An 11941-nucleotide genomic window follows, 5' to 3' on the forward strand; every position below is an offset into this window, starting at 1 on the left:
GGAAACAGAAAGTAAATGGGATCATGCGGTGAGAAATAATAAACAAAATTGTAGGAAATTTTGTAAATCCCGTCTACTACCTACCGCATGTCACGCGACGACGCAACGAAAGAATGACAAAAGACTCCAATATTTTCTTAGTAAGTAGTAATTTACGTTCTCTATTATCGGCGCTTCCAGGGAAGCGTTTTTCACCGTAGTTTTCCTATTTTTCATAATTTGAGGGTGTGGATGTAGAATTCACGTGAGATCATTCAGGATCGGGTATTAAGATTTTAAAGGGTTGGAAACATTTAAACTCTTCACCAAGATTTGAAATATTGTCAAGTGATTTTTGATCAACCCTCAAATTTAAATAAGCAATAGAGATAAGTTCAAATGCAATAATTACGATTTAATAAGCGATAGGCTGAAAACGAAACGCCTTAATTAAACAGAGCATATACTTGCCAACCTTGTGTGGGTTATACGTTTGAGTTCACCTAAAAAAATTGTTCTCGTGCCTTTCTACTCGACACAGATTGGCAATAACTGTGTGGAAATTAGTAATTTTCCATAGTATTAATCGAAACCGTGGACCTTCCAGCAGAAAAAGTGAGAAGGGACCCACTCACCTTGATGATTTCCACTTTTTCTTCCATGAAAATGAAATTTAAATTGTCCACGCGATTAGGGCTATTACTAAACGAGTTCGCGTATTAATTTTATTACCTCGTCATTTGTAACGAAAATAATAACGGCGCTTTTCTTTTGTGTGGAAAAATAAACATTTGGGCTTAAGTGGAAAAAAAATGTGAATAATCCCCCAAATTTTGAGTGCACGCAGCGCTTAATTACACGCTTTTAGCCTACGCCTTTTAAACAGCCGTTGACGTAACGACAATTTACTGTATTTGTCCAAGTCGTATTTGGACATCGCGTTTCGAACGGTCAAGTTAACTGTAATCTCGAATTCTGTTCGAAATACGAATACGAGCATCTTACTTTTAACGTACTTAAATTATGACCCTTTCAGAGCGACGCGCCTCTTATCATTAACAGGTTACATCCCGATGTAATTTATACTTGATACCAGGTAATTTGGGGGTCAATCACTTTTTCGCAAACAAAATCTAACATCGCGCTTCCATAATTTACGACTGATAGAAACAATAAATAAATTTCGGAACATGCAACTAATTTCATATTTGCATAACGAACTGATTTTTTGTCGGCTCGACGGCCCTCATACTTTACAGCTTCATTAACGTTCGCGATTTTAATTCGCGACAGCAATTCTTTCTGACCCGCACATAAACATTGAGTCTCGTGTATATCGTTAGCCGTAACAATCAAATTGGGGAGACCTTTTGTTAAAGTTTGAAGAAAAAAGTAAAGAGCAAGTCTTATCAAAGTGTAACGAGAAATTAAGTGGCGCACATAAAAAATGACGAGGGACCTTTACGGTTTAACATCCCAACCTTCTCATAAGGTCCGCTTCGGGATTTGGACGGTAAATAAAAGTGGAAGCTCACTAAACTACGGCGAAATTTCAACTTCTCTCAAGATAAATAACCAATTTCCCAAGTTCTCCACGCTGACCATCGATGCTATTTCCGGATTGTGGCAATGAGTTACTTCTAGGCGCTGTTAATAAAACGAAGCTTGATTTAAATCCTGAAACGTTTAGGTAATTTTATTACACAAGTACGGAATATTTTGGTATGATACCCAGTTTCAAAGATAATGAGGATAGTTCATATTTCAAGTAATAAAACAATTTATACAGTTAAAAAAGGGCACTACCCTTTTTCACATAAGGCAATTTTTAATTAAATTGTCTCTATTTTTTAGCATAACCGAAACCATTCTTAGTATCTCTTAAAGAATTATAGTAGCGTAATTTTTCTCATTGTTCAAACTCTAATCCTTCAGAAGTAATCATTTTTCAATCGATCTAAGGCAAGTAAACTTTTTATTTCATCAATAACTGTGAATCTGCACTTAAAACCTTTGTTTTAAAGAAGTTTTAGGTTAATATTGTCTATGCATTTATTAAGTTGGCATATGTCTATGTAAAAATAGTAAAAATGATTAAGGAGCAAAGCGCAAGTCAGAATTTGTACATCAAAGTATCATTTCTAGGTAAAATACCATCACCTCCATCACGGAATCTTGCAATTCCTATCGCACTTATTTCTAATGAAACGATTAACAAATATAGTGATTTTTAAGCCACAAGGAATGTAAGTAGCGCATTAAGCTTCGAGGAAGTTGACAGTATTCCGAGGCGATACTTTAAACTGCCATAAACCCAAACCTCGATGTTTATATTCAAGTCCAACCTGTCAATAACCACTCTTCAGATCCAATCATTTGGTTCCGATAAGTGCAGCTCCAGTGTTGATCTTATGGGATGTTAGTTTTACCCATCAGCCCTTTCTCTGAGGAAAACACATCTTGATAGCTCATGTGAACCAGCCTCGGAATCAGTTTTTGTGCCATGGTTTTTTGATTTTTAGTCCATTTCCTGCACCATGTGTCTCAAGTAGGTTGTATACTTGCAAGGCATCTTGATTAAAACGATACTGGGAATTATTTACATTCATAGGTCTCATCGGGGGTTTTCGTCTATTATCGATCACCACCAGAACTCCACGATTAAGTTGGCTGTTATTGTAATTAGGTTCTAAAGACCAGTGTACTTGCCCCGCGCACCCTCCATTAATGGGCACTAGTATGAGTCAAGTTTTACGTAGGCCTTTTCATCAACTTCTTGACGAACTGCCTTAAAGCACTCCATTCTTGAAATCTATAGAAAATCCACATTTCTTCATCAGGTCCATCTCCAAGATCATCTCATCCGTGATATCAACCGCCAGCACTTGATGCTTATGAGTATTGCACCCAATACTAACGTCCACCACGATCTCTCCAAGAACAGATGGCTCAATGCCTAAAATTTGTACACTTATTTGTAAATACATATAAACTAATGGCCGTTAATACCGACAAATTTAAGTGGATGTTAGCTTAAGCGTAACTTAAAATCCATGGCAACCATTGTCTCAACTTAACCGTGGTTTCCAACAGAGCCAATTTGATTTTTGTCTATTAATTGTCAACTTAATTGTAGAGATTCTAAAAAAAATTGAGTTTGAAACAATTATCAAAGAACATAAAAGAGAAAACGCAAAATACGAAAAAAAATTGAAACTGCTACTCTGTATAACGAAAATGGCAGAAGCAAACTTAGTTAACATTTCAGAACACATTGGTACACAAGTGAGACAGAAAAAAATATGTGATGGTTTTGTCCGTCTGTCCGCCTGTTCCTCGTTCGACTCTAGAACCTTCGCCAACCGATTTCTACGAGTTCAATGATCAGTGCTATTCAATATGAGCTGGTTTCCGAATGTGAGCAGAGTGGAAAAAAACCCTCATATGCGATTCTTCGTATCTTGTTTGACGTGTGTCTTCATTTTCCATGCGCAAGATGCAACTTCTGTTAAAATTTCGTAAAAATCCCGCCGCAAATAAGAAAGTTAGCACTGCGCAAGCGCAACCTATTTTTGATACTTCAGTCATTTCAATTTGATTTTATAAGAAACATCTTACCATATAGAATTAATATGCAATATAAACGGCAAAAGTGTAAAATTAGGGTACATGAGAAAAATGGATTTGTTACTATAACTTTTTTAGTAAGGAACGCAGAAAAAAATTCCTTCTTAGTGCAAACCTCGACACCATAACGAACCAAATAGCGAAAAAGTAGAACCGAGAGTGGATAAAAAGGTCTAGCAACGACATAGCTATCGGAACGGACAAAGTGGTCACAATTTTTTTAATATTTGTAGAAACGAGCTAAAAAATATTTCGGAGTATCATTAAAATTCCCCAAGTATTTTTGACAATTGTTCTTAAAGTTTCTTGAATATTATCACGGGCAATTTGTTCTACTGATTTTATATCATCACTTAATTATTTATGTATTTATTTTTAGACTTTATTTTTAAGTGGGCGGGGTTTCACCCAACTACTGCCCCAATCCACTATACATTTAAAAATATACATGCCCGAATAAAAAAATCGAAAAATGTATCCTATGATCTATCGCATTCCAACTCTTTAGGTCCTTAAGAAGTTAAAAATAGACGTTTTCTGAATCTCTGGATTTAAAACATGCGAGTTGAAATTTGGTTGGTATTTAGCCATCTGAAACCCTATTGATTTTTGTGAACAAGTTTCAGAGTTATGGCAATTTTTTCGAGAAAAAATATGTTTGAAGCTATGGAGTTCAAAGTTTCAGGGCAGTAGGGTACTATTGATCTCTCGAAACCTAAAGTTAGGCGATGTAATCGAAAATAAAATTCAGCATACGCAGAGTGTTTTTTTTGAGAAATTAAAGTCACCATCTTCTCGATTCTGTAAATAATTGTTGGCGAATCGCCTTATTCGGAAGAACGCTCCCTCAGCTATCACTATTTTATTGGTTCTCAAAGGATGTGTCTATGGCTGGAACCTCGGCTGGAACATTATAATAATATTATTGGAATAGTAGTGTAATTAAATGGAATTGAAGGAAATTGGAGATGGATTCCCGGTGCTTCTAAACGTGTATTTCTGTGGTGGGTGGGGGTGGTAAAAATTCAGGAACAGGACTCTATAATAGCTACTACAGCTTCAAGAAAGGTTGATTCATGATAATTAATTAAATTTCCATTTTACACTCAAAAAGATAGATACGCTCTAAGCTTAAATAATAAACTGAATTACTTTCTTTGCTGCTGCTCTCTTTTTGGGCATTAGATTTATTTGAATTCGTGTTAAATGCAGTTGTTCTTTTAGTTTCCTCTCCATAGGTACCTTGACAATCAAAATAAGAAATGTTTCGTACCCAATCTTTACACAACCGGCACTTATTTTTCCAGTGTACGGACATGTATTGCCTATTAACTATTACATAAACATTACCTTTTGTTTGATTTATGTAGCAGCAGAAGTCTACCGAGTCAATTTTGATTGGTTCATCATCAACCAATAAATTTCGATTAGTACCCGAAACACCCGAGTACGTGGACCAAACAATCGTATATACTCCTTGTCCGATCTCTTTTTAAAATTTTTGCGTTTTAAATTTTACAAAAAAATAACAATGGTACATACATTGCGATTTAGATGGTGATTTGATAAGTTTCCACCGACCTTCAACGCAAATTGCAAGTGTTGCAGCAATATCCGCGCAGATTTGTGATTCGGAAAATTAAGCAATACTTCGGTAATTACCATAGACGAGGATTGCAAAGAAAGAGGGATGTCGGTCTTTTAGATCTACTTTTAATTTTCTTTCGTTTCACTATGAACTTTTTCAGTGCCAGGCAAAACATTTACATCGTTTTCTGGAGTTATTTTTAGTAAGGCTTTTAAATTCCAGTCCCAATCGACGAAGAACGTTAAACTAATAAAAGAAATTTGCAATACAGGTATGTACCGTTACAATTATCTCTCTCCTTACAAATACCGGATTCGCTTTCGGATTCTTACGCGTACCAAATTAAATCGAACTAGCGGTTACTCAAAATTGAAAGTGCTCTAACGTAAGTCAAACAAATTAAAAACATCCACCGGGAGGTTCAATCTGGCAAAGTGCTACGCGGGGTTTGCCTCCCCTTTCAATTTCCGTTTTGTCGCAAGCGTCCAAAGGAAAGATGGTATCGAATTGCAATACCATAAAAATTATTGGGAAGGAGCGGTTTAATTTTCTTATTTCGGAAACATTTTTTTCTTACTTCCTTAATTGATAAACATTACATAAGTACAGCGAGCGTTTTTCCATTGTTTCATTCAGTTTTGCTCCTAGCCTGATGATTACTATTTTTACTACTTTTTTGTAAAGTAATTAATTGACGGTAATGAGAACCTAATAAATGCCAGTGTTCAGTTTCCTAGTATGCACGCATCGGGTCTGCGGTATGTATTAAAAAACTAATTACAGTCCGAGAACTCTTCGCTTAAAAACGTCCATTATATAATAGTATAGAAAAAATGTTGTAGTAGTAACGCCGCTTCTTTCATTGATTCAGACAAAATGTTTTATGGAAGTATTTATTACAAATCAATTTATGATCACAGGATGAGTGCGGCGAATCGTATTTACATAAGTGAATAATATTCTCCCCCTTCACTTGTACGGTTTCGCATTGTGTGGTTTCGTATACACGTTGCTAAGAAACTCTTCTGTTTCGTGAAGCACCAATTATTTTCCCAATAAAGGAAGATTCTATATTTTCGTTTACAAGATTGACAAGCAAAGAACTGAAAAGCGTAACAGATTCCTCGAGACGAAATGATTTTTATGCCATCAAAGGAATTATTACCTATATTACATTACGTTACTTTTCTCGAGACCTTTCCTTAGGTAAAATAAGTCCAGGAAATTACGATATTTTCCGTTGCGCTTAATTGAATACACCTAATGCTATGTTATTGCAAAATATATCAGGTTTTGTTCACAGTTTGTGCAAGATTTCTACAAAAATAGGAATTTGAAAGGCCGAATAGTAGGTACAACCGATTTTGGTTTGAGTATAGTTGAAAATTCAGCTGGTTTCCAAACGATGGCAGGGGTTTAAAACAATCTGCACTGGAAAAAGCTAGGGACAAAGTTTCGGAATTCAATGGGATTCGAATTGTGTTTGTTGGAAAGCACCTATGCTTGATCTGTAATAAGAGAGATCGGCTCCCAGGCTTTTATAGGAAACTTCGCCCTGTGTATTTTCTTTATATTACACTTTAGGTCAAAAGGCAAAACTCATAAACTATTAAGACCTGTAATTTCATTGAAATCGTCCAAAAGTGACAGATCTGACTTGAAATTCCCCTTATCTAGAAATCCAGAGTACAGACCTGTGAAAAGAATAACTAGCCGTATGCGAAATGCTAGGAAGATTAACAATAATTGGGAAAAATCAGGAAAAATCGCTCGAATTTTGAATGGGACCATAAAAGATGGATTTTTCCTCCACCACTTGACAGTTTTCTTCTAGGTTTTCTTTGGCGAAAAATATTCATTTAAATTTTCTTTTAGAAATTTCATTGTGTATTGGTTTCCTTTAGATTCCTCTAATCTTCGTCCCTTCCTTTCCACAGATTCGCAACAGCCTATCAGACCTGATCCTGTTGCTTTCAGAATGATAATCAATGGAACTAAAATTCGACAGATGGTTGTTTGACTTGATGGTCTCATCCTCATGCGTCTGATCCTTGAACTCGTAGAAATCGATTGGCGAAGGTTTGACATCGCTGACCGACAAACAAACGAATAAAACCATCAGGTAAGGGAAATTTTTTTCTGTTTTCTTACGATAATTTCTTACTCGAATTTCGTAATGTAATAAAAACTAAGTGGGCGAATATAAAATAAAACCGAGCATATCCCTTGTACACGGGACCATTGAAATCTCTGTAATGGTGTGATATACAGTGTAGGTTAAATGTAGGCAAAGTTGTCCCTTTTTGTGACTAAAAAACGCATTTAAAAAGAAGGGTTAACTGCAACCTTCTAAATGTGAAAGAAGAGTTACAGAACCAATTGCTACATTAACTATTGCAATTAGTAGACTGGATCAAAAACAGCTCCTTGCACATTATGCTCTCCTAATGCACCAAGAGGAGAATAGTATACTGTGTATTAATGTATTTTTTGGCGAAGAATCCACGAGGTCTTAGATATGTATTTGAAGTTACGTATTTTATTGCTAGAAAGAGATTGGATCCTTTGCGAAAAATACATTACCATTTCCCTATGTTGCGTTCTACTTGGGACACACTGTATATCACTTATTATGCTCTCCTGATCGTGAAAGGATAGCGAAACACTTACTTACTCTTGAAAATCGGAACAAAAACACTTCTTCGCAACTATGTACTCCTAATACATACAGGTAGAAACGAAGCATTAAAAATCCAGCCTGATATAAACGTTTTTTTTCGCATTTTGTACTCTCCCAATAGTGAAGGGATACTTGCAAACCACTTCCCACACTTACAATTGCAATTGACAAGACCTTCGCGAACACTATGTTCTCCTAATTCACCAAATGAATTCGAAGCATTAAAACGCAATCTGACATAGAGAAAATATGGGTAAAAGTGCACGAACTTTCCTAACATTACCGTAGAAATTAAGCCGAGATCCACTGTGGTATAAAAACGATTTCTCTACTGTTTTCCTGATAGTGAGAGGATACTTGCAAAACATATCTTAGTGCTAGATTATGTTCTCCTAACATTTTAAGAGAAAAATCGAAGAATGAAAGGGTCTGGCTGGTACTTATAAAGAAATTTTCGTTACTTATGTTCTGTTGCAGTTACTTTTTCCAATTTGAACCAAAAGTCACTCATGTTCTCCTAATAAATTAAAGGAATAAAATGGAAATTCAGAAACCTAGCCTGCTATAAATAAAATTTCTTTGCTTGTTATATTCTTGAGAATGAGAAAAATTCTTGCAATTCCTTGTAATTACTTTTGTAATTAAGGGCACAGTCTGTGGGCAATTTTTTCTGAGAATCTGGATCTCTTGTCAGAATTTCCATAACACGCTAGTTGTTGTAGAAGGCACAAGCTACCACTTTCTTAGTTCCTATGGACGTTAAGAGGAGAAAAAAAGAAATTTGAATGCGTAGCCATCATAGCTATGTTGATTCAGCAAGATCTAGTTATCCGTGGATGTTTTGTTTACAAATGAATGTAAAACATTGGATTTTGAAGGTTATGAAAAAGGATAGAGTGACACGTCATTATTTTTGTTTGTCCTATATCTCATTCAGTAAAAATCCAATATGGCGTCCATAAGAAATAAGAAACTATCAGCCTGTAGCTTCTACATCTAGCATCTTATGGAAATTCAGATTCAGATTCTCCGAAAAAAGGGCGGGTGCTACGAGAACCGTCTATTTCCGACCATTTAAGCTAGGGAAAATAAAACGAAATTTGGCAACTTAGGTTAAAAATTTAAATTTGAAAGTTATGAATTTTAACTTTTTGGCATAAGCCAATATCTTGGATTTAAAGTTTTAAAAGTTTGCAATTATACTTGGAGTTACAACTGCATTAAGATTCATTTGGTATGTAGTTTTATCGCAATAATAACGCATTAATTAATTTCAAATGGCTAGAAATGATCTAAAAATGTAAATATATCACAATCCTTAACCGAAGCCGAGCTGTTAGGTATTACCGTCAAATAATAATTTTCTAGAGCCCTATTGATACGTTGACTTGTATTATAAGTAGTTTTTTTTATTAATAAACCGACTTGACTTGACTTAAAATTACTGAAAAATTTAATATGTATAAGTAATTTAAAACTTTATGAAGTTTTGAAAAGGATCGTTTCAATCTTATGGCAAACAAATACCAAAAATTTAAGTTACATCTCGAAATGTTAGCCCCAATCTTCGACTTACAACCCAAAATCATGACGTTTGAAATTTTGAGTTGCATGTCAAAATGTTTGGTCTAACTCCGAGTTATAAAGTGAACTTTTAAAATTTCATTTTACGATAAAGATCTAAAAAAGTTCTTCCGGACCTTTGTGGTTCTAATATAAGACTTTTCTCGGTTGCGTTGTGTACTTTGCATATGACCTCAGTAATCAGTATCCCAGTTGTGTACATTTTTGAATTCTTTGAGTCGTTTAACATTCGTTGATTTGGCGAATAGGGAACCGCTTTAATTTCAGTTGGTTGCTTACTCAACGGCAAATTAGGACGTCATATTTGAAAGATCCTGTATTGAACTGCTAGTATTTTTAAGTCATTCTTAACCATTACTTAACCGAGTAAATAGTGGTTCAGTCAAATCCTATACGTTTTGGGAAAAATTAAGAAATGCGCAAGATGTACGTAAACCTCAATTCTAAGCCATCTCTCTTAAAAAATTGAGTCTCGAGGATCAGGATTTGGAAGTTTCTCTAACAAGGTTTCTTCCATCACCTGAGTTTAATAGGGATTGGAATGCTTATTTGTAGCCCCGCGAATTAGAACCATTTGCTTAATTGGGTTTAAATGAAATAACACACTAGTTAATGAAAATAGTAGTTCAATGTAACGAATTTACTTCGCCTCAATTGGGCACATGCACGTATATGTACATCCGACGTGAAAATTGATTAATTTTACCATTTAAAGGAGGTTAAATTTGGCACATTTTAAAGAGAAAATTGCAGTTTTCCAAAAAAAATTATGGGTGCAATTTCCATTTAAGAAAACGATCATTTATTTTCGTTTGCTAATAATCGATTAACTCACGCGGAAATTGAGCCATCAAATATGTCGGTAAAACATTAGACCTTTGGCCACTCCAGCGTAGAAAGGTACTGAAATACGGTTCCGCATAATTTATGCCTGGTTGACGAAACACTAAGGGAAGGCATTTTCCGAAGCATTTTCCGTGATTTAAGGAATTTATACGCAATGTCATCGTTCTAATTCGAAGTGAATCAGCTTAAAAATAAAAGTGACACACATACGTCGAGATTTCAGGTAAATGTCAAGAACGTTTGGGAAAGTGTTTAATCCTTGCATATCTGAGAGGCGTACAAAAAATATTATATAAACAAAACAACGCGGAGCATCACGCGAAATTGAAGGTAATTATCGATATGGAGTGTAATTTAATTAATAACCGAAACTTTCTCGCCCTCGTCGGTATTTAAACATTACCTACGAAATTAGGAAACGTTTTGGATTGTGCAATAAAACTAAACGCTCCGGTATGTGGAAACTAGGAAATTACAATTAAATTCCATTCACAATTTGTAATATAAATTCAGATTAAACAATGAGTAAAATTAGGCCAATTTATTTTATATTAAAGGTAGCGTAGTATGCAACAGTAAAGAGACGTTGGCCTTGTTTAAAGAGGTTGCAAAACAATACCGTACCTAGTAATGATTAATCCGAGTGTTGCCAATCTTTCGTGTCAGTATCTAAATATTTAATAAGGGAGAAAATTCGACGACCTATATTTTAATATTGCAATATTTTTGTTCAACTTTGGATTACCTTGTGCGGTGGTCATGAGCCATCGGTTGAGCAGAACCGATAAAATAAAAAAAATTCGATGACAATGCCCCATTTTATAATCCTTTATAACACATCACATAAATTTAAAACATCATAGGCGCGGGAGACGAGAAAACACGCTCACTAAACAGTAATTATACTACGATGCATCGACTTAACAAGCACGCACCGCGTATCAAACTGAAAGCTCGCGTGAAAATCCTTTCACAAATACGGCTACTATCGGACTGGTACCAGCGGTGAAGTAGTAGACCTGCTCCCGGAGAACGTAATGTAAATGAGAAATGAAGAAGGAGATTGCGCGATCTGCACTTGCTCAATCCTGCCGAAATCCTGAATCCGTTGTTTCCAGATTAAGGTGTTAATAAGTGGCTCTACAAATTTCCGATTTATTGTTCGGGATTATTTCTAACAAATTCGTTTCTATTGTATTGCCCTTTACAAGCGAACACGTTTCGGCAAAGGAAAAATTGACCGTGACATGAGATTTTCACTTTCTGTTAGTTATTCAACTGGAAATGTCAAGGGGAAGTGATGATCCAAAGGATTACTACCCTTTTAACTTCTGACATACCGCATGCACGAGATTTAAAAAAATTGGTTTAACTATAGCAACTGTTTGCATAATAATTCACTTATTAATGATTGATCGCCTAGCATTTCCGTAAATATATAATGGGTTGTTAGTCCATTTAGCTAACTCTTCCATCATTTGTCTGTATGTTCGACAAGAAAATTAAAAGGGTTCCATTTCGAACAAAGGATTTCACATCGGCTTAGAAGACCTTGCAAGATTATTGGGAACCGCGTGAAAGGTTTTCGTGGAAAACAAACCCGTAATTGTGACAATTCCGTTCCTTCTTCTAGGATA

The 11941-nt window shown here is 35.4% G+C and overlaps 1 protein-coding gene across 1 annotated transcript in view; it reads right to left on the minus strand.

Moving 5' to 3' along the window:
* LOC116166742 (mucin-5AC-like) overlaps window positions 1-11292 on the minus strand; it is a gene marked incomplete at its 3' end in the record, with an annotated part of 108164 nt that extends 96872 nt beyond the window's left edge. Inside the window, 1 exon segment of the mRNA XM_031481831.1 lies at window positions 11050-11292. Coding sequence (XP_031337691.1) covers window positions 11050-11122 — 73 coding nt within the window.
* Between the last annotated feature and the right edge of the window lie 649 nt (window positions 11293-11941).

Source organism: Photinus pyralis, unplaced genomic scaffold, assembly GCF_008802855.1.
Source record: "Photinus pyralis isolate 1611_PpyrPB1 unplaced genomic scaffold, Ppyr1.3 Ppyr1.4_LG3b, whole genome shotgun sequence".
Classification (NCBI taxonomy): Eukaryota; Metazoa; Arthropoda; class Insecta; order Coleoptera; family Lampyridae; genus Photinus; species Photinus pyralis.